This window comes from Ixodes scapularis, unplaced genomic scaffold (assembly GCF_016920785.2).
Source record: "Ixodes scapularis isolate PalLabHiFi unplaced genomic scaffold, ASM1692078v2 PGA_scaffold5__190_contigs__length_132052651, whole genome shotgun sequence".
Lineage (NCBI taxonomy): Eukaryota > Metazoa > Arthropoda > Arachnida > Ixodida > Ixodidae > Ixodes > Ixodes scapularis.
In genome coordinates, this window is record NW_024609880.1 from 117,628,197 (window position 1) to 117,652,223 (window position 24,027).

At 43.0% G+C, this 24,027-nt stretch overlaps 1 protein-coding gene across 1 annotated transcript; it reads left to right on the forward strand.

Moving 5' to 3' along the window:
• Window positions 1–10,253: 10,253 nt before the first annotated feature.
• On the forward strand, window positions 10,254–22,158 carry LOC120838718 (nicotinamide N-methyltransferase-like). The gene is made up of 2 exons (XM_040208758.1): window positions 10,254–10,414; window positions 21,720–22,158. The coding sequence occupies exons 1-2, from the start codon at window positions 10,254–10,256 to the stop codon at window positions 22,156–22,158; spliced, it is 600 nt and encodes a 199-aa protein (XP_040064692.1).
• The last annotated feature ends 1,869 nt before the right edge of the window (window positions 22,159–24,027 follow it).

Genomic DNA, 24,027 nt, shown 5'->3' on the forward strand with positions numbered 1-24,027 from the left:
TTCTTCAGTTGACTCACAAAATAGGCCTGGCTGGGGTCCCAGGAAACACGTGCGTACTGTAAAATAGGTGTAATATATGTAACATATAATGTGCTTTTAATGTTCATAGGGCAATCTCTGAGGTTTCTTTGAACAAAATTGAGCATCCGAGTCGCTTTTTCTGTTATGTAGTCCACGTGTTTTGTCCAGGTAAGGTTTTCTGAAAAATATACGCCAAGGTATTTTACATCTGATACTGTCACAAAAGAATTTCCGCTGATGTCACACGAATGTAGGACAGGCTTGCGTTTGCGCGTAAAACGTACGTGATTACAATTATCTATGCTTAACTTCATGCCCCTTGTGTGGCACCAGGCGTAGATACGGGGGATGCAATCTTGTAATGCCCAACAGTCGGCCATTTCTCGGACTTCAGAATAGACTACACAGTCATCCGCGTACAGTCTTATTTTTGGTTTTAGTGCGTTTGTAATATCATTGATAAAAAACAAAAATAGAAGCGTTCCCAACACCTATTTTTGTGGGACTTAGGATGTGACTGGAACGTGGGCTGAGTTAAAACAGATTGCGTTCTCTGGTGTAGATAATCGGTGAACCAAGCGATAATGTCAGTCGGCATGCTTAACGTTAAAAGTTTATCAATGATAAGTGCGGAAGACATTGTGTTAAACGCTTTCTGAACATCTAGAAATATGCAATCTAATTGGAGTCTTTTATTGTAATGAATATGCAAGATTGTAATAGAACATATATGGTTGACTTCATGAAAATGGAACTATATGGTAGACTTCAATGAGAAGATCTCATTTATAAGAACTGGTATGATATGATTGTGTGTCGCCGTAGTGACAGAAGAATTCCTTGAGAAGGACTCTAATTTTTTTTACAAGCCACCATCTGCAAAAGCCAGTCCTACCGCTTGCAGCAGATGTTGCAAGAACTTTTTTTTTTTCTCGTGCTCTGCGGTTCGCTGAGCGTAGAAGACGGATTGCGTGACGGTCTCCGTTTCTTGTGGCAAGCAAATAGCAGCTGTGAATATTTCGGCAATGTGGACGGGAAGATATTCTATAAAATGGGGGAAAACATAAATATAAAACCACTCCACTAAAACGAAATTACATAGGTAGTAATACATTTTAAGGGTGCTGAAAAAATTGAGACTTGACATATATAAAAACACAGTGTTTAGTAACATCGTTGAATAATTATAAAAGGTGCAAAAGAACAGCCTCGGACAGTTTCTTTAAAACTTTAACTGACTCTTTTGGGATGTCTGGAGCTGAACAACAGAAAACATAGGTAGTTTGTCAGCTTTATTTATTTCAGTTTTTTTTAACTCACTGTGGGACCCAGCGTGTTGATAATTGTTGTTCTTAATATTCTTCTTTAGCAAAGTTTCATTCACAGGCGCGCGATCCCAAAACCAGAACAACCATACCGTAACAACGTTTTTATGTGTATTTATAAGCTAAGCCAGGCATCAATTCTGCCCTTATCTCGACATTATCGAGAGAAAATTATAAGAATCATTGCACCAATCAAAGTAAAAAAAAAAAAAAAACGCAACGTCGTCATTGAAATTTGTAATGCTTGTCATTGTCCCCGTTCGGCTAAGCAACAGTTTCTTTTTTTTTTTTTAATTTTCATTACACTCCTGTTTAGAAAAATGCGTGGCAAGGAAACATATGTAATAAAAGTTTACAACGTGCGTAAATAGACTGTCCAAAGCTGAACTCCAACTTAGCTCCTGACAGGATGCGGAAGGAAAAGGTGTCTTTCCCTAATGTCTGGACTTTAAGCACACTCTCGTTGCCTTCCTCCATTCCTTGGTTGCGTGTGCACGCGCGAAGCTTATAAGACGTTGACGTCATCTCAAAGGCACGAGGCTGGTGTTGGAGGCGTTACAACTTGGACCCTAATCTACACGCCAGGACGAAGAGGTGCCAAGGGGCCTGGACATCGGCGCCTGCTGCGATTGGTCAGCGGTGCGGATCTGGCAATTCGCAGATAGCGCGGACGTCCTGGTTCCTAGGTCCCGCTTGGTCCCGCCGTGTAGGTGACAGCCCCTAAAGGACCTTCTTGATGTTTTAACCACTCAGGGACTATTGGCGACTCCAGAGATCTACAGGGGTCGCCACTATCGGACGAAAAATGTGGAGGGATGCTTAAGCTTCGCCTTTAAGAGTGGAACGCAATAGCGTTATGGGGCCCCGTTTACAGAGCCTTCTCATATGAACCCGCGCTCGTTTCCAAACCGTGCAAGCGTGTGTGCGTGTTCTAGTCGGGAGCGTCACCTGTCCCGGACGTCATATGACGTCACGCGTGACGTCATGTCACTTGACGTCACACGTGGCTGTGACGTCTTGAACCTATCGACCCGCTAAAAGTTTAGCGGGAATTTTCCGCTAACTTTGGAGGGACAATTTTTCGCTACATTTGGCGGAAAAATAGATTGGGCGGAAAAATTTTCCGCTAAATTTAGTTGTTCAATAGGGTAATGACGTTGCAGCCACGTGTGACGTCACATCCGTGACCTCACGTGTAACGTCACACGTGGCTGGCGGCGCGCGTTGCAGTATGGGATTTTTTTGTCCAACCGACGCCGAGGCCCGATTTTCCGCTACACGAGCTCCTAAACACAATCGCAATAATTACACTTATACGAAATTATACTGAACAGTTACAGAACTACATAACAATTATTGTTTTTGAAGTAACCCACCACAAGCTCGTGATGTTGTTCGGGGCGTGACATTTAGTAGGTAATGCCTTTCTTTTTTGTGCAAGTTGGTAGTGGGGTGCTGACATAATTTTCCGCGTGTTCCTCGATAGCGAGCGCCTCGAGCACCTGGCGTGCATGAAAATTGCTGTTACTAACAAGAATGGTTGTGGAGTTGAATCTGCACTGCACTGTCATATCCTGCAGTGAGCTGCCAGATGTCCTGCCGCTGTCTCCTTAAGAGACGCTGCATGCTCGCGGGCTCTGTCGTTGATATATCGGCCCGTTTGGCCGATTTAGCATTTCCCGCATGAAAGAGGAATGTGGTATACCACCCCTGTTGTGCATTGATCATACCGCGTTCTTTGAGCCGTGTCGCAGGTTTTTTTCTTTTTTTTTCTTCGATTAACTTCTCGACACATGGCTTTGTTGGGTGCGGAGCATACTATAGTTAAACGTCATTTCTTGCGGCAATCTTTTTCAATTTGTGCGTAACCCCGTGAATCAAGGGTAGCACCGCGATCTTTCTTCGAGTTTCATCTGCGTTTTCGCTGCCGGATGTTGTACGCTTCACGCCTATGCATATGTTTGCACACGGGTAGTATGAGACTCTGATGCCCTGATTCTGGTAGTCAGGAAATCCGCTTTCTGAAGGTTCGCCCTTTTTTATCTTTACACGATTTGTGTTGGGCTGGCAACACTACTCTTAATGGTTCTTGATTGTCCACATGTCAGCGGCAGAAATCATTTTGCTGACCGGGGTTCATACCTGTAGCACACATGCCCTTGATTGAAAATCAGCGTGAGGTCTAGGAATTTTAAATTTTTGTCCACAGGTGATTCATGTGTGAAAACATGATCAGGGCAACTTTCTTGAAAATATTGCAGAACTGTACTTCTGCTTCCGTTATTCTGGTCATCTGCCTCCGTGGCACTAAGTAAGATCCAATGTGTTGATGAGAAATTCTTCACCAAGAAAGTAACAGACATAGGAAAAATTGTGAGCAACAGCAGATGCTTTAACTTTGACGTTTCGAGCAGAACCTGCTCTTGAAGAAGAGCGGGCTCTACTCAAAACGTCGTTATTAAAGCGTCTGCTGCTGCTCACAATTTTTTCTACCTCTGGCACTAAGTGCTAAGAAATCGTCCACATATCTTTCAGTTTGTTTTCGATGAGCTTGACGCATGCCGCCAGGTACAAAGCACATAATTGTGGCGCCAGCCAAGATCCAATACACACTATACACTGTTGCATAAATTGTTGGTCTTGATGTTCTACCACAGTCGCGGTTAGATACACACATAATAGTTCTAAAATGGTGTCTACTTTTATTCCTGAGTCGTTCTGAAATTACTTCTCGATGGTAGATCGGAAGATAGCCATAAGGTTTGTGTCTAGAATTGAATAGTACTAATCTTGAATATCTGGTGAAAATCCAGATGTGACACCAGCTCCATTTTCTTGAAAATATGTAATCAATTGTTCCGAATTTTTGATTTTGGATGTATCATCTGATTGTACCCAGTACAGGCGAATGGCCAGAAACGTCGACAGGTGGATATTTCAGATTTCTCTCTACGGCACAATGGCTCGAATCGGCTTGCCATCTTTATGGGTTTTCAGCGAGAAACGACTTGTAGTGGTCCTTTTTTGTTTTTCTTATTTTTGTGCAGAGACTGTTCAGGTTGTCATTATCAAAAAAAAAAAAAAATAGTACTGCCTGTATATCTTTTTTGCTTCTTTTTGCTTACACTTGAATGAAGTTCTTTTCCATGGCGTGTTCAAGTGTAATCCTAAAGTCCAAGCTCTTGTTTAGCGCTTACCATCCACGAAAAAAAAATTCCAAGTCACTATAGGCTGTGAACACAAGCGTTTTCTGATATTTTGCGTAAGAGGGTCACAGTGCACGGTCAGACAGCGTTGCACAGCCCGGACCAATGGTAGCAGCGTGCTAACGGCGAGATTTCGGATTGATCTTGCTGGTTGGAGCTGCCGGTCTGGCTCCATCCGATCACGGTTTTGGCGCATTCTCTCTAGCAGAGAGCAATGTCCTTCGATTAATGGCAGGTGACTGATCGGTCTATCGAACACGGACGGAGTTTCCACCAGCCTGTCAGCGCAGCGGTGAATGTGGTATGGGTAGCCACGGATTCCGTACTACATAGGGATACCGCTCCCGTATAAATAGATAATTACGCATCTATGCGGCGAGCAAGTCGTCTGCTTCTTGCCCTAATGTTGCGGTGAAGTTAGAAAGACGACGAGCTTTGATTGGCTTGGATTGGAAGGATAGTGGGTAGACCTCAGTGCTAGATACCTCGAGGTCTACCTACTATTGTTTTTTTTTTGATCAGCCAATAAGAGCTTGGCGTTCTGACATCATCAAAACCCCTGTGAAAGAAGCAATACGAACTTGCGCTCTGCATGATCACTGATAGCTCAAGAAATGCAGGGCGTCGCTTATCACGATTACGCTTCCTGCTTAAAGATTCGTTCTTCTTTGTTCGTATTGTGTAATGCCGCAATTTCATTGGCTGGAGAGCGCTAATAAGATGCTCGGGATTGGCCACGCCCTGCCTGTCGTAAGGAGTGAGTGAGTATACAATACAACTGACTGGCAGGAATGATTCGAACCATGGGCGAAACTAGCTTACCCTGTGTAATGCGTGTTAATTTCTTAACAAACTAATATTTTTTCTTCTTAATTTAACTTGGACAAGTAAATTCTTTGTTCAATTTTTTATTTTATTAGCTGTCGATCAAAAGCTTCAGGATTGCGGTCGATAGCAGCATCCTCGTACATCTTTAGGAGCATTTTTACTTTTATAAAATTAGTAACACCCTAAAGGGCCAGCATTCAAAACCAACAAAATTCTGTCTCATTTTGTTTTCAAAGAAGACATTATGAATCTTTTAGGCTCATATTTTTCTTGTACACGCGGAACACTTACTCTGCGTAACCTTTGAGGGAAATAAATTTTGGCTCTTGAAAGACTTCCTTATACATGAAGTTATTATAGTGCCTTCATTGAGTACGCGGTCACGCTTCTCTCATTGAGAAGTCTGTTTTTATCACAGCTAAAGCCAGATTTCAGGGTTTTAATTTAGGTTTCTGATAAAAGCCCATGTTCTGAAATAATATTTATAACAATCACGGAAGACGCAAACCGGAAGTTAGGAGAACGTCGCGTTCCGAATGTACTGAAGGTTAAAGCAACCCAGGTGAAAATCGTTGTGTACCCTTCCTATCAAAGGTCGTATGTTACACCCCATTTTCTATCCTCAATTTTTAAAATCTTGAAGTAGGATTTTCTGCAGCACTTTCAGAGTTGATTTCATTATGGTGAATTATATTCAGACGTTTGCTATGTTTGTTTTTATAAAATTGTAGCTGTAGTGAGTCACAGGTTAAGAACACAGTAAATACTTCTCCTTGAAGGCGAGCTTTCTGCATTCGATAGCCCTTCGCCGCACGCGCAGTCAATTTTTAGAGTAACACAACAAGTGCGCGCTAAAGGCGGAGCATCTACAATAGAAATGTCCAACTATGTCCTTTTGATACCTGGCCAAGTAGGGCCAGCTCTTCCGTGTGGCCTATTTAGGATTTATTTAATACCTTTAAGGTGGACAAAGATTATATAGGTAAACACCTTTTGTATTACGACATGACGCATTAACCGAGCTCGATGACTTTCCCTGGAAAGCTGCAAAAAAAATTAAACTTCTCTATGTTGATATACCTACACACTTTTTTTCCATGCATATTCTAACCGCCTCGGTCTTAAAAAAAATAAAAATAAAGCGCTGGTATGCGATTTTAAGTTGGAGGGTTCGAATTCTTGGTAAGGTGTTGTAATTGACCGAGTCTGACCAAGATTTTGGTGCGCTGGACTCAAAAAGCAAAATAGGGGCGAAGCAATTAAATATAATGTAATAGAATATATAATTTAGTGTTGCGCTCCTACAATACAATATAACATATTAGGATGGACTATAGTCTGATATATTGAAATATTGCGTAGCAGTAAGGTATATACTGTAATATAAAAGTATTAGGGCTCGGCAATTGATCGCTTAACCTACCGATTAATCGATTAATGCTTTAATGGCGATATATAAGTACACGGTTTCACCCTGCAGAGGTGGAGGAGAGTACCTGTATGAAGGACAAACTTTAGGTCAAAATGCAGCCTAAAAAAAAACTGTAGGGGAAACATTTGAAACTCCTGCGAACGTGCTGAAGGTTACACGCGTCCCGGCCACTTATACACCGGTCGAGTGTCCGTTTAGCGCAGCATAAACTAGTGTGAACATTCAAAAGAGCTCGCTCTTGCCGGATAATATCAACGAGCCTCTTTACCTCATGCAGCTGAAGCGATAAAATATGAGTGTATAGTGCCTTTGAATTGTTTTAGCAACACGTCAAGGTTGATTCACAATAAAAATGGCATATTCCTCCCTTTACCTCATATTCAGAAAATACAAAAGACAACCCAAATATTAACAAACAAAAAGTTAGGGCGCAAACAAGCTGGTGAAGGTTTAACATTTTAGACAAAACCCCGAGACTGGGGGGGGGGGGGGGGGGGGGGGGGAGGACAACACAACACAAAGTCTCAAACACAGCTGAAGTTTATTGGACAGAAGATCGTGGTTTTATAGGGCACAGGTACCCGGAACCAAAAAGTAATGAAAAAGGGAGAGGATGAACTTCTTTTTCCCGAACACACAAGAGAGGAACATTGACCAACAGAAAAAACCGGTACTGTTCTAGCTCAAACAAAAAAAAAGGGGGGGGGGGGGGGGGAGGGGGAAGATCTCTTAACCCACCTCGGTGAGGTCCTGATAACAACACAAAAAAAGAAGAAAGAAATCTTTCCCATTAGGGGAAAGATCGAACATGGACAAAAACGAAGAAACCCTGACATTCGTCACACCCGAAACAAAGGGGCAGGGGTGAAACTTAAACCCGAACAAACAACATCCTACACAGATATAAAGGTGACCTCCAAACAATCAAATTTGTATAAATCTTTTCAACTCCGTGTCCAAATTAAAGGATGGCCTATTTACTGCATTTCCGTGGCTAATAATAGTGAGGGACGCTTTTACCAAGCGTTTATGATCCTCTCTCTCGGTCAACATAACCGATGTGGAATTCCAGAGAGGTACACAATTATTACATTCTAACACATGTTTTGACATTTCTGAATACTGATCTTTGTTTCTAATACAACGTTTGTGTTCATTTAAACGATCATTCAAACACCGCTTCGTTTGTCCAATGTAACATAACCCACAGGTAAAAGGAATCTTGTAAACTACGCCTGACACACAGTCTACATCTTTTTGTCTATGTTTTTTGGTACATCCGGTTTTGGCCGAGTTAAACGGGGTCAACCGACTTAGTTTGAAATCATTTCTGAACACAGTGCTAATGCCGTAGGGGTTTCCGGCTGATTTTAGATTATGAGAGATACGATGGAAGAATGGGAGAACAACGCGCCAGCCAGATTTACGAACCTTTGAACATATCTTCCTCATATTAACCCGGTACAGCAGCTGTCTGAACACATAATCCTCGGGAAAACCTGCCACGCTGAAACGGGGAGTGCGAACAAGATTTCCTAAGTGCACTATCTACTAGATTCCTGACTATGCCAGCCTTAATATTCTTTGTGTGACAACTTTTGAAAGGCAGGGGCGGTGTTTGAATGATCGTTTAAATGAACACAAACGTTGTATTAGAAGCAAAGATCAGTATTCAGAAATGTCAAAACTTGCGTTAGAATATAATAATCGTGTACCTCTTTGGAATTCCACATCGGTTATGTTGACCAAGAGAGGATCAAAAACGCTTGGTAAGAGAGTCCCTCACTATTATTAGCCACGGAAATGCAGTGAATAGGCCATCCTTTAATTTGGACACGGAGTTGAAAAGATTTTTACAGATTTGATTGTTTGGAGGTCACCTTTATATCTGTGTAGGATGTTGTTTGTTCGGGTTTAAGTTTTACCCCTGCCCCTTTGTTTCGGGTGTGACGAATGTCAGGGTTTCTTCGTGTTTGTCCATGTTCGATCTTTCCCCTAATGGGAAAGATTTCTTTCTTCTTTTTTAGTGTTGTTATCAGGACCTCACCGAGGTGGGTTAAGAGATCTTCCCCTCCCCCCTCCCCCCCCCCCCCTTTTTTTGTTTGAGCTAGAACAGTACCGGTTTTTTCCGTTGGTCAATGTCCATCTCTTGTGTGTTCGGGAAAAAGAAGTTCATCTTCTCCCTCTTTCATTACTTTTTGGTTCCGGGTACCTGTGCCCTATAAAACCACGATCTTCTGTCCAATAAACTTTAGCTGTGTTTGAGACTTTGTGTTGTGTTGTCCTTTTCCCCTCCAGTTTCAGGTTTTGTCCAAAATGTTAAACAAATATTAATTTTGAGTTTTGAAAAATATAATGCATGCAAATTACCGAGACCGATTAATCGATTTCTTAATCGAATAAGGGGTGACGATAAATCGGGTTAAAGCTTTTAATCAACGCCCAGCCCTAAAAATTGTATAATGTAATATAATGGTGCAATGCAGTAGAGATGTAAAACATAATTTTAATATTTAACGAAATTCGGTCCACTGCCCAACATTCATTGCTTCGGTGAGACTAGCATATTTTGCATCATACCGGAATGTAATGCATCAGAGGAAAACACATTGCAATAAAATGAAATATAGTGGAATAGAACGCAATGCAGAGCGATATATTGCGAAAAAAATATTGTCATAGAAAAAAGTATAAATTTGTGGAGTAGATTGGCCTTAATTTCAATATATGATGAGGTCCGGCCCGCTAACCACGGCTTCCAGTGCACCGGCGAGCGCAACCTCTGGCCACCCGCACGTTGCGCGAAGGACAACCGCAACGTTCTCACAGACGTCACAGACCTCGTCGTCCGGCAAGATAATAAAGAAAGAGAAAGTCACGGCGCTGGGGGGGAACTCCGCACTTCGGGCGAGTTGTAGGACGGCCCCTGTAGCCAACTTTCCCTCGCCCTGATGTGTTTTCGTGGCCGCTCGCTCGGTTGCTCGTCGTCGTGTGCCTCTCGACGTCGAGCTAGATCGTCCGGTCGACCTTCGTGGCGGCTCGAGCAGCAGGAAGTTTTCGCTCACGCTGCGTTTTAGAGGGCCCCACTTTGTACCGCAAGTGCCTCCGCTCTTCTTTTTGTTTTGCTATGCTCGCTACGGTCGGGTTGGTACCAACAAGCATGTGAGCCAGTTCGCATCCTGAGCGAGAGAGAGAGGGAACCGGATACACAAGCGTCAAGAATCCAAGATGGAGGCGCGAAAAAACGAAGCAGACGACGCGCGCTGTCACGGTCTAGTGGAAGCGCGCGATGCCGACGGTCCGTGCAGAGGATGTGCTTTCTGTGGTCTTGGTGACGGCGGCCGACGAATGCTCGCGGCTGCGTGTCGGTCTGGTGGGTCGTGCTAGTTCGGCCACTCGAAATTATCGCTGGATCTGATGCTTCACTCGTGGCTGCGCATCATGTCGAAGGACGAGACGCTGCCGCGGGACGCTGTCGCGTTGCGTGAGAAGTACGTGCGTCTGTTTGAGCCCAAGGCATACCTGTCGGACCTGCTGACTTTTCATTACAAGTGGGTGAAGATCACTCTGGATTACCTGCACGAAACATTTTCTAAAGGAAGGTGAGCTCTGTTTTTTTATTTTTTTTTTGTTCGAGTACGCATTGATGAGTTGGTTTCGAGAAGGATGGGTCAGTACACTGTGGTCATGGAAGTGCCACGTTTACGTGCTTGCTTGTCGTGTTCCTTCAAGGATAGCAGTGTTTTATTAAGTACTTTTTACCAATAACGTTACTATCAGTAGGTATTTTAAGTGCAAAGCAAGGGTGTTATTTGCAATCTTTTGGTTTATTTCCTCTGTTAATACCAGGATTCCCGTTACACATGATTTTCCTTTGTTTGCTTTCCGTGCGCTATAAAGATAATCTCACCTTCGAATTCAGTGAAAGCAAAAATAGGATTGTACGCTTCAGGGAAAGGTGGTTGGCGCTTATCAATACTTAGATATGGCGCCATTTCTTACTTATATTAATAAAGTTTCGTGACTGTCCTGGCGATATCTTTCGCAGAATTGTCGTGATTACAGCACTCATCCGAAGTGCAAATATCGTTCTACTTTTCATTACCCGAGATTACGCGAGATATGCGTGTCGTGCGATTAATCGATTACTTAATCGAATAAGGGGTGACGATAAATCGGGCATTGTTTTGCGATCCCAATAAACCAAGTAATAATTAGTCTGCACAGAGTTAACAAAAACGTCATTATCATAAACCCTCAGCTTCCCATGGACTAAAAAAAGTGAAAAAAATCCTCCCCAATTAAAAAAACAAAAATACGTTTTGTCAAGGGTGCGTGTCTTCCCAGTATTTTATTATCAATTTGATAGTACTTCATTTGAAAGAGTCCAAGTGACACCGAAGTTTTTACTATTGCCAGAAAGCACAGAGTAGATATGTTACTCTATAGTATTCCTGAGGAGGGTTCACAAGTGTACAAACGAAGAACGTTGCGACTTAAAAAGATGCGTGACTCTTGATCCTTGGAATATATTTGGACCTCCGAAAAGGACTAATGACACACTTAGTACGCTGGTGCGCTAATGACGCCGTAGGCGGGGACCTTCACCTAAGCTATATACCAAATGCACCGCGCAGTTCGCGGCCTTCAGCAAACAGCTGCGACAGGCTTGGGAAAATGAGAGATGTGTAATTGCATGCGGTGTATGCAGACAACGAGGATATTTTCTGCCTCAGTGAAAAAGAAAAGAAAGAAAAATAAATCTTTACGGCGTGCAGCATACCGTAAGTAATCTGCCTATACGTACATGCAAATAGCTGTTTTTGCACATAAGATACATCATTACTTGGAATAAAAAAATATAGTACTGGTTGTAGAGATCTTGGTTGGTTGAAGGTGTTGCCTCTAAAAATAAGAACCGCCATTTTCGACGATTTATAAGTTTTATTTATTGAAACGGTATTGGTATTATTTTGATTATTCAGAATATATTTATTTATTTAGACAAATATGAACCTATGCAGCTTTTTGGATGTACAATGGGACGAAACAATTCGTGTCGTTCACATTATGCACTTATACCACGCGAGCACCCTACGGCTGTGCGTACGAAATATGTTGTAGCCGAAAGTATTTTATGACTAACACGAAAGATTAGTACCGCGAGTAACCTTGATGGGAGGTGTAACGGCGCCGAATTATCCGCCTAATTGACGTTCGGTCAAACACGCAAGTGTGCGTGAGGTGCCGTATTCCGCAAATATCGCTTACACGATCCTCTTTATTGGTCTAGTCGGTGTCAACAAATGCGGGCAAACATGATGAGTTCCTTGACGATAAACTTTTGGTGCTGCTTGATTCGCTCCTTCGGATTGTCGTGTAGGTTGCAGTCGGGCTTAAAGCTAAACAAAGTATACAAGTAGCTAACACTAATATATGCCTGTTTTTTTTTTCAGTCGGGCTTAAAGCTAAACAAAGTATACAAGTAGCTAACACTAATATATGCCTCTTTTTTCAGTCGGGCTTAAAGCTAAACAAAGTGTACAAGTAGCTAACACTAATATATGCCTCTTTTTTCAGTCGGGCTTAAAGCTAAACAAAGTATACAAGTAGCTAACACTAATATATGCCTCTTTTTTTCAGTCGGGCTTAAAGCTAAACAAAGTGTACAAGTAGCTAACACTAATATAGGCCTCTTTTTTCAGTCGGGCTTAAAACTAAACAAAGTATACAAGTAGCTAACACTAATATATGCCTCTTTTTTTCAGTCGGGCTTAAAGCTAAACAAAGTGTACAAGTAGCTAACACTAATATATGCGTTTTTTCTTCAGTCGGGCTTAAAGCTAAACAAAGTGTTCAAGTAGCTAACACTAATGTATGCGTCTTTTTTTCAGTCGGGCTTAAAGCTAAACAAAGTATACAAGTATCTAACACTAATATATGCCTTTTTTTCAGTCGGGCTGAAAGCTGAACAAAGTATACAAGTAGCTAACACTTCTTTTTTTTTTTTTTTAAAGTGAAACACGTGTAAGTGGCATTGCATTGCTTCCACGTTGTAAAATAAGAGAGCACCATTAAAAATAAAACCTGAAAAAAAGATGTCGCACGTACGAACGGGTTTCGCCCGAGCAATGGTCCTGCCTCGTTTCATAGGAACAGGTTCGCGTTCTCGCTTTCTTTTGGCGATTACACGTAGTGAAACCGCCAACGCGTTCGGAATAAGAATTGCTAGGCGGCGCAGATACCGATCTGGACGGTGGCTGTGAAAGTACGGGAGCTCCTTTTCTTTTCCGGAAGAAACTGGACGGAAAACTGCACCACGCGGGCTGTTATCGCGCAGCGTCCATTTCTTTTTCTTTTGTGTGTAAAAAATGGAACGTCGAAAGACCTTTGACATTTTGCGTGCTCCGGATATAACTACTGCCCCGTTATCAAGAAGTATGGATCAAAGATTTTGTCAAAGTAAATATAGACGATCGCAATATTAGGCGTTTAAATACGAGCGATTACAATAACTATAGTCACTGATAATCTAAGAAACACAGGGCGTGTCGAGTCTGATGCGTCTCATTATTGTTCCGTACCCAAAATGTTAGCGACATTTGCCGATAACGACGCCGAGGGACGTATCGCGACGCCGAACGAGCGAACGCAATAAATCACGCACGGCGTTTCTTAATCTGCCATGGCTATACCAAAGAAGGAGGTGCATGGGTGTCAAGGCGAACAAAATCATTCGACTCTTCTATTACGATTAGACCGTCCTATCTACTTACGCGCTATCTAGGTACAATATACTGCAGACGAAATGACAGACTAAAGTAGAAGTTTGGGCTAGTTGGTATTTCATAATTAAAGATTAAAACAGCGCAAGGACACAGACAAGAACAAGAAGGTAGACAAACAAGGCGCTGTTTGTCTACCTTCTTGTTCTTGTCCGTGTCCTTGCGCTGTTTTAATCTTTAATCATGAAATGACAGAGTCTAGGTCCCGTTCTGTTTTCTCCGTCACAAGCCTGCGAAGCTAAGGACCTAAATAACGTTATGATAAGAAAGATACGGATAAGGTCTTCCGCGCGTACGAGAGGCACCTTTGAGCGGGTAGTAACGATGATAAGCTCTGCGACGGTTCAGCGAAAAGAAACTGTCGGTGAAGGTGGCTGTGTTTGTGGGCTGAAAAAGCTGATGTAACGTTGAAACTGTAACGCGCAAAATATTATTTGTCGGCAATTAAGCGTTCACAGCATTGTGCGTAAAGACGGAGCAACATACGACAAACTCTAGTCTCCAAATGAATCTTGTTTTCTTCCAGCTCGCAGTGAGGCCTTGGAGATGTACACTTCCTATGCAGATTTAACATATTTGAAGGTTGTCACGAATAAACAAAATCTCGGGTGCTTTTCACTACGCTGAAAGTTAATGCTTCACGCACTTCGTTCTGTCCTTTTCTATGCTGTCTTCATGTTGAAGTAATGTCCTTGCTCGAAGATCCAGGCTTCGTTTGTCACGGATCTCGCCCCTTGACCTATAAAACCTATAAAATTGCAGCGTCACGAATCTCGCCCCTTGACGCTGCAATTTGATAGGTTGTGAAGTCTCAATTACGTTCACTAGGCTGGTTTGGCCCGCTGGATTTTAAGCTGACTGCGAGATTGATTGCTCTCAGTTTTAATATTTACAAATTTAGAATTATCTGTACGATTTGTCTGTTCAGCCTCGGCGGCGTGGACTTCCTCGACCTGGGATGTGGACCAACGGTTCACTGCGTGCTGTCGGCGAGCCGCTGCTTTCAGTGTGTGACTCTGGCGGACGTGTCGCCGCATTGCCTGGATGTGCTCAGGAAGTGGCTGCGTGGAGGAGACACCCGAATGCAAGAATGGAGGAACGTGCTGGAGCACGTGGCTCGGCTGGAAGGCTTCGAGTGAGTCCGCCGCTTTGTCTTACTCATCGTGTCAGTAAAAAGATTTGGATAATTGACCATTTTCATGCACAACGAAAACTTGAACAAAAATAGAAATATAAGGCGTATGAAGTCAACATGCTTGATCTAAAATGGACCGTAAAAGCGACCGCCTGCACGTAGCAATCTATACTTTTCGTAAAATATGTATTTCACAGGTCGGTTGTATCGGTAAAATTACAAAGCGGAGCTCCGTTTTTGTAACAAAATAAGGCCAAAAAGCTTGCCAGGGTCAACGGCGAACGGCGACGCAGACGATCGAGTCGGGTGGCGGGGCGCGTTTGGTGCACGTATTGATAGATGGCGTCGGGAGCAGCGTCGGAAGGTGTAGCCGAGAAGCGAAAGAAAGCAGACGACACGCAGACGAAATCTGCAGGCTGCAAGAACGCGCTCGTTATGCAACCGCGGTGTTGGAACTTTTTTTTTACTTCAAGTTTTGCTTTTCTTTTTGCTTTTATTTTTGAACCAAAGGTACGTAACGTAAAATATTGTATTCATTTTAATAGACCACAGTCATCGCGAGCAGTTTCAATAAAGAGGTAGCGCCATCTATCAATACGTGCGCCAAACGCGCTCCGCCACTCGACTCGGTCGTTGCGTCGCCATCCGCCGTTGACCCTCGCAAGGGTTTTGGCCCTGTTATTTATGAAAAGGGAGCTACACTTTGTAATTTTACAGGATAAAACCGACCCGTGAAATACACTATTGACGAAAAATTTAGATTGCTACATGCAGGTGACAATTTTCGCGGCCCATTTTAGATCGAGCTTGGTGACTTGGGTCACCATATATATTGATATTACACGAAAACTAAACTCGAATGGTAAGGGATATAAAATAAACTACTGATGTCATAGACAGCATAAAAATGCCGGGAATGGCTTATTATGTTGACGTTTCCTGCGTTGCGAGCCGTTCATCTGGGTTCTTGTCGGCCAATTCCCTAATCCAACTGATTGTAGAGCGATAATAAGACGGTCAGATTGGACACACCCTATGTTTTTTACGTTGTAAGCGAGTATAGTGGGCAGCTCATGGGGGCTTCTCTGAGAGCAATTGTTATTTCTGTGTCGCCGTCCCTTTCAGTATGATTTAGTCGTGTTTTCTTTTATTCACTTGTGATGGAGTTGTATCAGTTTTCAAGTTCAGATAAACAGAGAAGTATTCTTACCGTTCAACTGATTCAAAATATTCTGGTGGGCCAGTTGGTTGTACATACTAAATTACAAATAGCGCTAGGACAAATAGTGCTAGTCCTCGTCCTAGCGCTATTTGTAATTTAGTACGTTCAACCGTTACCATGAACTCATCGGTTTTACTGGGGTAATCACGTGCGAAAATAGCTAACTTTGGGTTTTTTCCCAAAATAGTTTTACACTAAGGTAGAGATAGCCCCTTCAAATTCACAACGCTTTTGTGTTTTACGCGCGATTGGGCTGGTATATAAGACGTGTGGTGAATGTGGTGAACGTTTCGGTTAATGTGGTGAACACTACTTTTTGTTGTCTGCATCCATCACGCGCTCTCACTAACCGAGTACATTCCCACAACATGGAAATGTTCCTTTAGTTGTCGACGTAGTAGGCCTGTTTGCTCGACAAGGAGAGTGACATTCGAGCAAATTAAAAATAAGTAAAGTCATATAAAACTCTTTACGAATTCAGCTAAAAGTAGTAAATAATTCATTGAGCAGACCACGTTCAATCCGAAGGCTAATATGGCACCTTCAGTCATGGTGTCAAGCAGACTTGTGCGGCACTCGTTAAAAGAAATCAAATTACTTGTAATTAGTTAATTTTTTAATTATATCTTTTGAATATATTTATTAGGAAGTAATCGCAAGAGTGATCTGACTGCTTTTGGAAGCACTAAAATTTATTTAACATTTAATATTTCCCCTCTTCCTCCAAATGGTGCTTTGTTCCTACAAGTTTCCAATCACAAGTAATCGTCGAACCAATAAGTCTCCAACAAGAGGATGATTTGTCAAAATTTATAAAATAAAAAGATAAGTAGTTTTTAGTTTGGTCATTCCAATCCAGTAACGAACAGTGCAAAAACTTCGTTTTAAAACCCGCAAAAAAAAAAAAAATGTATTTTTTTAAAATTTGAACTTATCGAAAAAGTAACGCTTACTTTTTCAAGTAATGACCAATTTTCTTTTCTTCTCAAGTATTCAAGCAATCTTACTGAATACTTTTTAACCAAGAGTAAACGTAATTCTGGTCTATTCCTTCGCAATGTTACAATTTCACAACGTCACAATTTGAAGGAAAAAAATTTGTATAAACGATGACATGAAAGTTTAATGTCCCAACTCGTTCCCCGTTCCAGCTCCACGGTCAGACACGAACTGTGGTGAACATCGTGACGTCATTAGTGTGACGTCACCATCGATTGTATACATCCCAGGCGCCGACACGAGAACCACGAGAGCTCGCCCACCTAAATGCTAAAGGAAGCCTGCGACACCTAAAGAGGGCGCGCCGATCCAACTGATGTTCCCGCCAAACAACTCTGTTGGGAGCCACAGCACGGCGCCACTGTCTTGTCGCACGCTTCCCATTATCACTCCGCAGCCAATCACATTGCGGCGTTACTCATTGTGAACGCCGAAGTACGAATCAGGCAGCGAGAAGCACGAACACAAAAAGCCAAACTCTGCCTTTCTTAAACTGGCGACGTCTATACACCTATACACTGTTTACAAACAATCCCGCGTTTGCCCACATTGGGTGTGACGACAACATGTAGAAATCAAGGCCTGCACGCCCGCTTCGTCACGTCACTGTAGCTAGGCCAGCGAGCGGAAAAGCGACAGCCGGCTGTGCGCTGGGCTCTGCTGTGCCGGCGCGCTGGAGGGACGGCTTGTAGCTTCGATTGGAAATATTGCGCGGTTGTCAGTTACCCGTGAATGACGACTACGTAATTAGTGGAATGACAACTTTTATAAATAGAGGTCCATATAAAACTTGCACTTTTAGGGTTTACTATTTAAGACGACGGAAAACACTTGTGGTACAATATAAGCGACGACGCCCTTTCTACAATTATGTAACTTGATCTCCTTTATAAAACCGAAGGGCTGCTCTGCAATCACATATATTTTAATTTAAAACATACTATTGACGTTCAGGCTTACCTCACAAGTAGAAAATATGTGAAATAGTGTTTAATGCGTAGCCGGTTGGTTCCCTGAAACAAAATAAAATTAACCGCACGCTCTTTAGCACCTACCACCTGCGGGACGGCCACTTTTGTATTAAAAAAAATCTTCGAAAATAATTGACGGGGCGCTACTGAAGTCGTTTGTTTTATTAAAAAAAAATTAGGTTTAAAAGAGCGAGACACGAAAATGCGACATAAAATTTGACTGATATAATACGTGTCAGAAGGCCATCGTGTTGTGGGCTTGGACGGATTGCTCGTCCACTTGAGTGAAAACAAAGACGACAAAAATGGCTGTGATTGAAGAGCGCGGCTGCAAAGCACGCTCAACAATTCCGACAATCAGTCTCATCGCGGATCCTGTTGGACCCTGTAAATAATGTACATAAATATGTAAAGCCACGTCTTTGGTTCTTACAGTGTAATCTGACAAAATGTGTAGTTTGTCTCATGAGACATTTTCCGTTTTGCCTCCGTCTCGGTTTTTACTATGTCTGTTTACAGAGATGCCAAGGTTCCTTCACATTTTTTTTTCAAAGATAGTGATTTTTTATTTGGCTGGAGCAGACCTTGCATCCTGTACTAAGGCATTATTTTCCCCCTTGCAAGTATCGTTGGGAAAGAATTTTAGTCGACAAGGTGAGGATGCGTGTAAACACTGCTTCAGCTGTGTGGTTGCTTGCACAAGTGTGCAACTCTTTGAACTCTGGCAGCGTAGTTAGCGCCAGGACCCTTACAACCTTTCGTTGATCACGTAACCGCAAAAACTCAGCAATATGGTGGGACGACATAAGCTCATTCACAACAATTTCAGCGTGCATCACCACCCTGTTGACCAGCTACGTTGGAAAGTGCAGTCCACCTCGATTCAAAGCATCTCTCAGATGATGAACCATTGCATTATGAGGACGCGCCTCCTTCAAAACCCAATTTTCTGTGCAGTATTGAGTGTTCAGTTTCTTCACAGCCCCAGAGGCAATGTATCCAGCTACGTAGGTCAGAATAGAAGACTTGGACGAAAGAGCTGTTAAATCATAGTCTAGCACGACTTGTTGTTAGGGTAGTTGGTTCGTGGTACTGAGTCAACTTGTGTGCGCAAACACAGAGGACGAATACGAAGGATTGGCCAAGGACAAGCGCATGTCCTTGTTTGCTCCTTCGTGTTCGTTCTCTGTGCTTGCGCATACCAAATTTCTCAGTAAATCATAGACGGTGATGTCGAATGCGAAAGCTAGAACAGAAAGCGAAATAGTATGCGCAGATGACTGTCATGCTAAAACTAACAAAATATATAAAAAAAACTCTGGAAATGCTAAGAAATGCTAAGTCGTTCTAAAAATACCTATTATGCCTCGTTGAGACAACGGAAAATAAGGGAGTTCTTTCCTCTACCATCATTTTCCCGGGCACAATGGCCATTCGGAAGTGCAAAAGTACAAGGATAAAACTAAAGCCGCGTTCTCACACTTACGCTTTCTTAGGACCGAGCTCTTATGACATCTGACGACGAGAGAATGCACTGCTACGAAGGCGCCATCTCTGTCGTGACTCTGGAACTGCATTTCACTATAGCGAAGATTTTACAGGACTTAGAAGATTTAACGTCCTACTGGATCAGCTCAGTTTGTTTTCTGTGCATTTATACGCTATAAACGAAAAAAAAAAAGAAAAACGTTCGGGATTATTATAAATAATAGCATTGCGAAAAGATTTTTTTTTTTTTCAGCCAAGAGAGAACGATGCACGAAACAAATAGGAAATACACGGAATAGCCAAGCGTTCCACGGCTACTTGATAGGTGGCGCCAGTATGTTTTCTCGTCTTGAAATTTTAAGACGTTTTAAAATACATTGTCGTAAGCCATCGCAAATATGTAAACAAGCGTTTAAAGTTGCCAAACCAACGTAACTTCGAAGAACTCGTAACTTCGACTTTTGTTCTCCGGAACTGCCGCGTGCCTTTGCTCGTCAGTTGGAAAGGAAGATATTTGGACCATCCGTTTTCCGGCATTAGTTTCCTGACACCACGGCTTGCAACACTTGCAAGGCATTGATCCTCACATTCGCTCACACGAGGGCTCTAACGATTCTGGTCGCCGACGGATGCAGTGAACACGCAGGCGTGTTGTCTTGGTAGTTCGAACGACTTTCTACGTTGCCCGATGGCGCACCTAATGTCTTGCTTTCCATCCTTTGCGAGACGCCTGCAGTTTAATAAAGTTGAGTTGACACGCCCCGTAATCTTCTTTCTTTTTTTTTTTAGTTTAACGCGAGAGCGTTAAGGAGCTTGTGTCGCGCAGAAAAGCTGGCGTCGGTGGGACGAAAAAATCCTGATTGGTCGATAGAGTCATGACGTGCCAGCCACATGACCTCGCGCAGGAATTTTAAACAACCCTCAACGCTCACTTGAAACGTGACGTCACGCGTTGAATGAAAGCGATAAAACGTGACATGTAATGCGAATTAAAGGTCGCCGCATATCTCAAGTCATTTCCCTTTATAAAGTAATTCATTTGCTTTCAAGAAAAAAACAAACAAACAAACAAAAAACTGACGAATTTTAGGCGGGTTTCAAAACAACGACCATTCGATTGCGTGTCAGACACGCTACTGACTACCCCACGCATGCACTTTTCTTTTCTTTATTGCAAAGGTGAGTAGCAGAAGTCACATAGCAATAAAAATGCACTGCAAGACTTTTACAGGGCATATTAAAAAGCGCGAACTTCACGAAGCCCTTTACGGATGCCGAGCCACTCAGGCTTGGACTCGAGGGTGGAAAAAACGCTTTCCACTTGCTCAAGTAGGCAAAAGAAATAAAAGCGCACTTCTTTCGCATTGACATGGGCGTGCCTGACTGCAATGCGCGATCGCCATATGCTACAAAATTCCCCCCCCCCCCCCCCCAAAAAAAAAAAAAAGACTTATTGTATTTGACACAGTCATCGTTGGTCACGTTCAAGAGACGGATGCCTGAAGGGGAATTGCTAAATTGCTTTTTCAAAGTGCGCTAGAGCGCGCCCCCCCCCCCCCCAAAAAAAAAATAAATAAAAAATAAAAACAACAACTGCGTTTTTGCAAAAAAAAAAAAAAGAATACATGCTGGATGGTTTTTGGTTGTTTGCATAAAAGACAGTCAGTCGACCATGGCGAATCTACGCCTCTTTCTCTAAGCCACGCTTTTACGGGCAAAATATCCTCACGTAGTTTGAAAAAAAAAACAAAAAAAACTTTACAGAGGGTGGAACACACATACGCTTACCGAGCTTCAGCATTACGCTAGGCATGAACGCTTGCACGGCTTTCGCGTTCCCCTCTTAAGCGTCCTCCTGTATATTTTTAAGTTAGATTTCGTCATTACAATTTATAACACACTCCCATCCTTGACGCTCAGGCGGAACGCACCGGAAATAACAGCGCATGAAAAAAACACAATGAAGACAAAAGTATCTCTTAAGCATCGACGCTGATGTTTGGCGGTGAAGACCCTCTGCTTGCTCTCCACGCTTGGCCTAGGAGCAGTGACGTAGGTGACGTAACAAAATGAAGCTCGCAGGCTTTAGGATTGGGCATTGCGCGTGTGCGGAAACCAGATTCGCGTGAGGCGAAGCTTCTGCGCATGCGCAGTGCCGACAGCAGAGCCACCGCCGCGGCGCGACGTCGGAGAGTCGAGTTGGTGTATACGCGTTGAAATATTGTTTTGTCATTCCAACACTCGATTATGGCGCTTAGACAACCAGTGTGTTACACTGTTTCTTTTTTCCTCTTTTTTCTTTTACAGAAATATATCCGAAGGCGCCTCCGAAATCGCCGATCGCACGGCGAGCGCAGTTCGCCGCATCATTCCGTGCGACGTCCTCCGGGATCCGATGTTCTCCACCAAGCAAGGCACGTTCGACTGCATCGTGACGTCACTCTGCTTGGAAGCTGCGGCAACAGACGTGACCTCTTACGCCGACGCGGTGTGTCGCGTCGTGGGCCACCTCAGAACGGGCGGCACTCTCGTGATGATGGGCGTGCTCGGTTGCGACTCGTACGCCGCAGGAGGGCTCGAGTTGCCGTGCTTGAGTCTGACGACGGACGACGTGCTTGAAGCCGTCAGGCGTTCCGGCCTCACGGACTGCAGGTGGAAATTCGTGAACAAGTGGCCCGGACTGGACGACGACGTGAACGGGAACGGGTGGACAGGCGCTTTCATGTTGAGAGCCTTGAAAGGGTAGCGACGATGTTCCAACATTGGTAGTTCATCGCGAATATTAGCGTGGCGATCGTTTTTCGCTGTCTGTGGCGATCCCAGAGTCAGAAAAGCACTCCACGCAAGAACCGAGACTTTATACGGTAAGCGGAGCCGACAAGGCACTGGCCTGAAATCTGAGAGTAACTGACTGCCTAAGAAACTCAGGGCTTGATTAGTTTCCTATCGGCTAAGGCCGCAGTATCATTGGCCATGTAAATATAATGGTATGATTGGTAATAGCCACGGCCCGCATTTTTAAGGTTTCCGCAACTTTGGTATATTTCAGTTCAAAAGGAGCTGGACAACCGAGGTAGACGTATACCAAAGACAAGCACTTTTTGCTTCGTGAGCATTTGTGATATTCTATGTTGCACCATGTCCAGAAAATAGCCGTTCCTTCTTTTAAAGCCTTTTTAATGACGTTATACAAGAGACTAGATGTCTCATGCGCTGCTGATGGTAATTATTCCCTGCTTTCTCCAAGAATGTTTGTTTTATGCGTGGCTTCACTGCTATGTCATTCGTTAGTGGTGGTACACACGCGTCTGCTACCGGTGGGCATACTGGTTTTACATTCAAACTATAGTCACAAAATTTATGATATCTTTTTCTTCACTAACGTGTGAAACATATTAATGTTTACAGGGTAAACGTTTTTGCAATGTGCAGTTTACCTGCGAGCGGTGAGGGACCTCTGAGGAATCCTTGAACATGCCGTTAATATTGAGTATTTCGCCGGGTTTTCTGAGGGTGTGTGAGTAGCGCTTACAGCCTCGCCTGATGCCTTTGGAAACATGGCATTGTTATATGTCCGATTAAAACGACAACATCGATTTCCACGTTTAGTTAGTAGGAACGTAGCTTTCGTTAGTAGGAGAAACAATTCAGCTCCATTTATTCGCGAGTTTTGCCTTGCGTAATTTTTACAATTTGAATGTTTGTTCTTGAAAATGAAGTCTAACGATTGAAACATATACCGTATGTTCGGAAGTGCTCGCATTTTATCACAGCGGCTACCGTATTATTCCAGTGTAATCTCTTTTCAAGAATACCTTCTTCGCATATACGGGAAGCAAAACAAACACCGACCGCGTTCCTTGCCGATGCTCGGTGTATGCATTTTTGAAAACCGTCCGGCGTTTGAAAACGGTCCACACTACAGCTTGTTTTGGAGCGCTAGTCGGGAATAAAAAGATTAGTAATAATAAGCTAGTCAACAAAGTGCTATGGAACTTTTCACAAAGGTGTTTTTAGGTAGTTCATTGATCCCATTCAAATTTCGTGAGCGTAGGTTTCTGGTAAAAACATTTAAGAAAGTAAAAACGTGTTTCTTCTTACGCAGAAAGAAAACAGTAGCAAGCCGTCGTGTTGGCGCTGCTACAGATTCATGGAACCGCATGATAAAAAAATCTGTAAGCTTCTTAGGGATTAACGCCTTAAAGCTTACCCAGCGGATGCCGAGAGTGTGTGGTATAATATGTGAGTAGCAGCGTCAACCCGACGGTTTGCTTCTGTTTTTCTCCTGCGCATAGGAAGTAACAACTATTTTCTTTTCTTGTACTTTTCCGAGTAACCTACTCTCGCGAAATTTGAGTGTGATCAATGCACTGCGTAAAACAGATTTGAAAAGAGTTCCATGGCACTATATTTACTGGCTTATTTATACGAATATGTTTTACTCTCGCATAGCGCTCGAGAACACCCCATATATCCACATTCACTGTCTTTCAGAATCGCAATTTTCCAGTGGCAATAGAATGTTCGAACAAATAGTCGCTATTTCTGTGAAGTTAATACACATATTTGAGCATCCAAACACATACATGGAGACCTGTTGTAATACAGCTTTCCA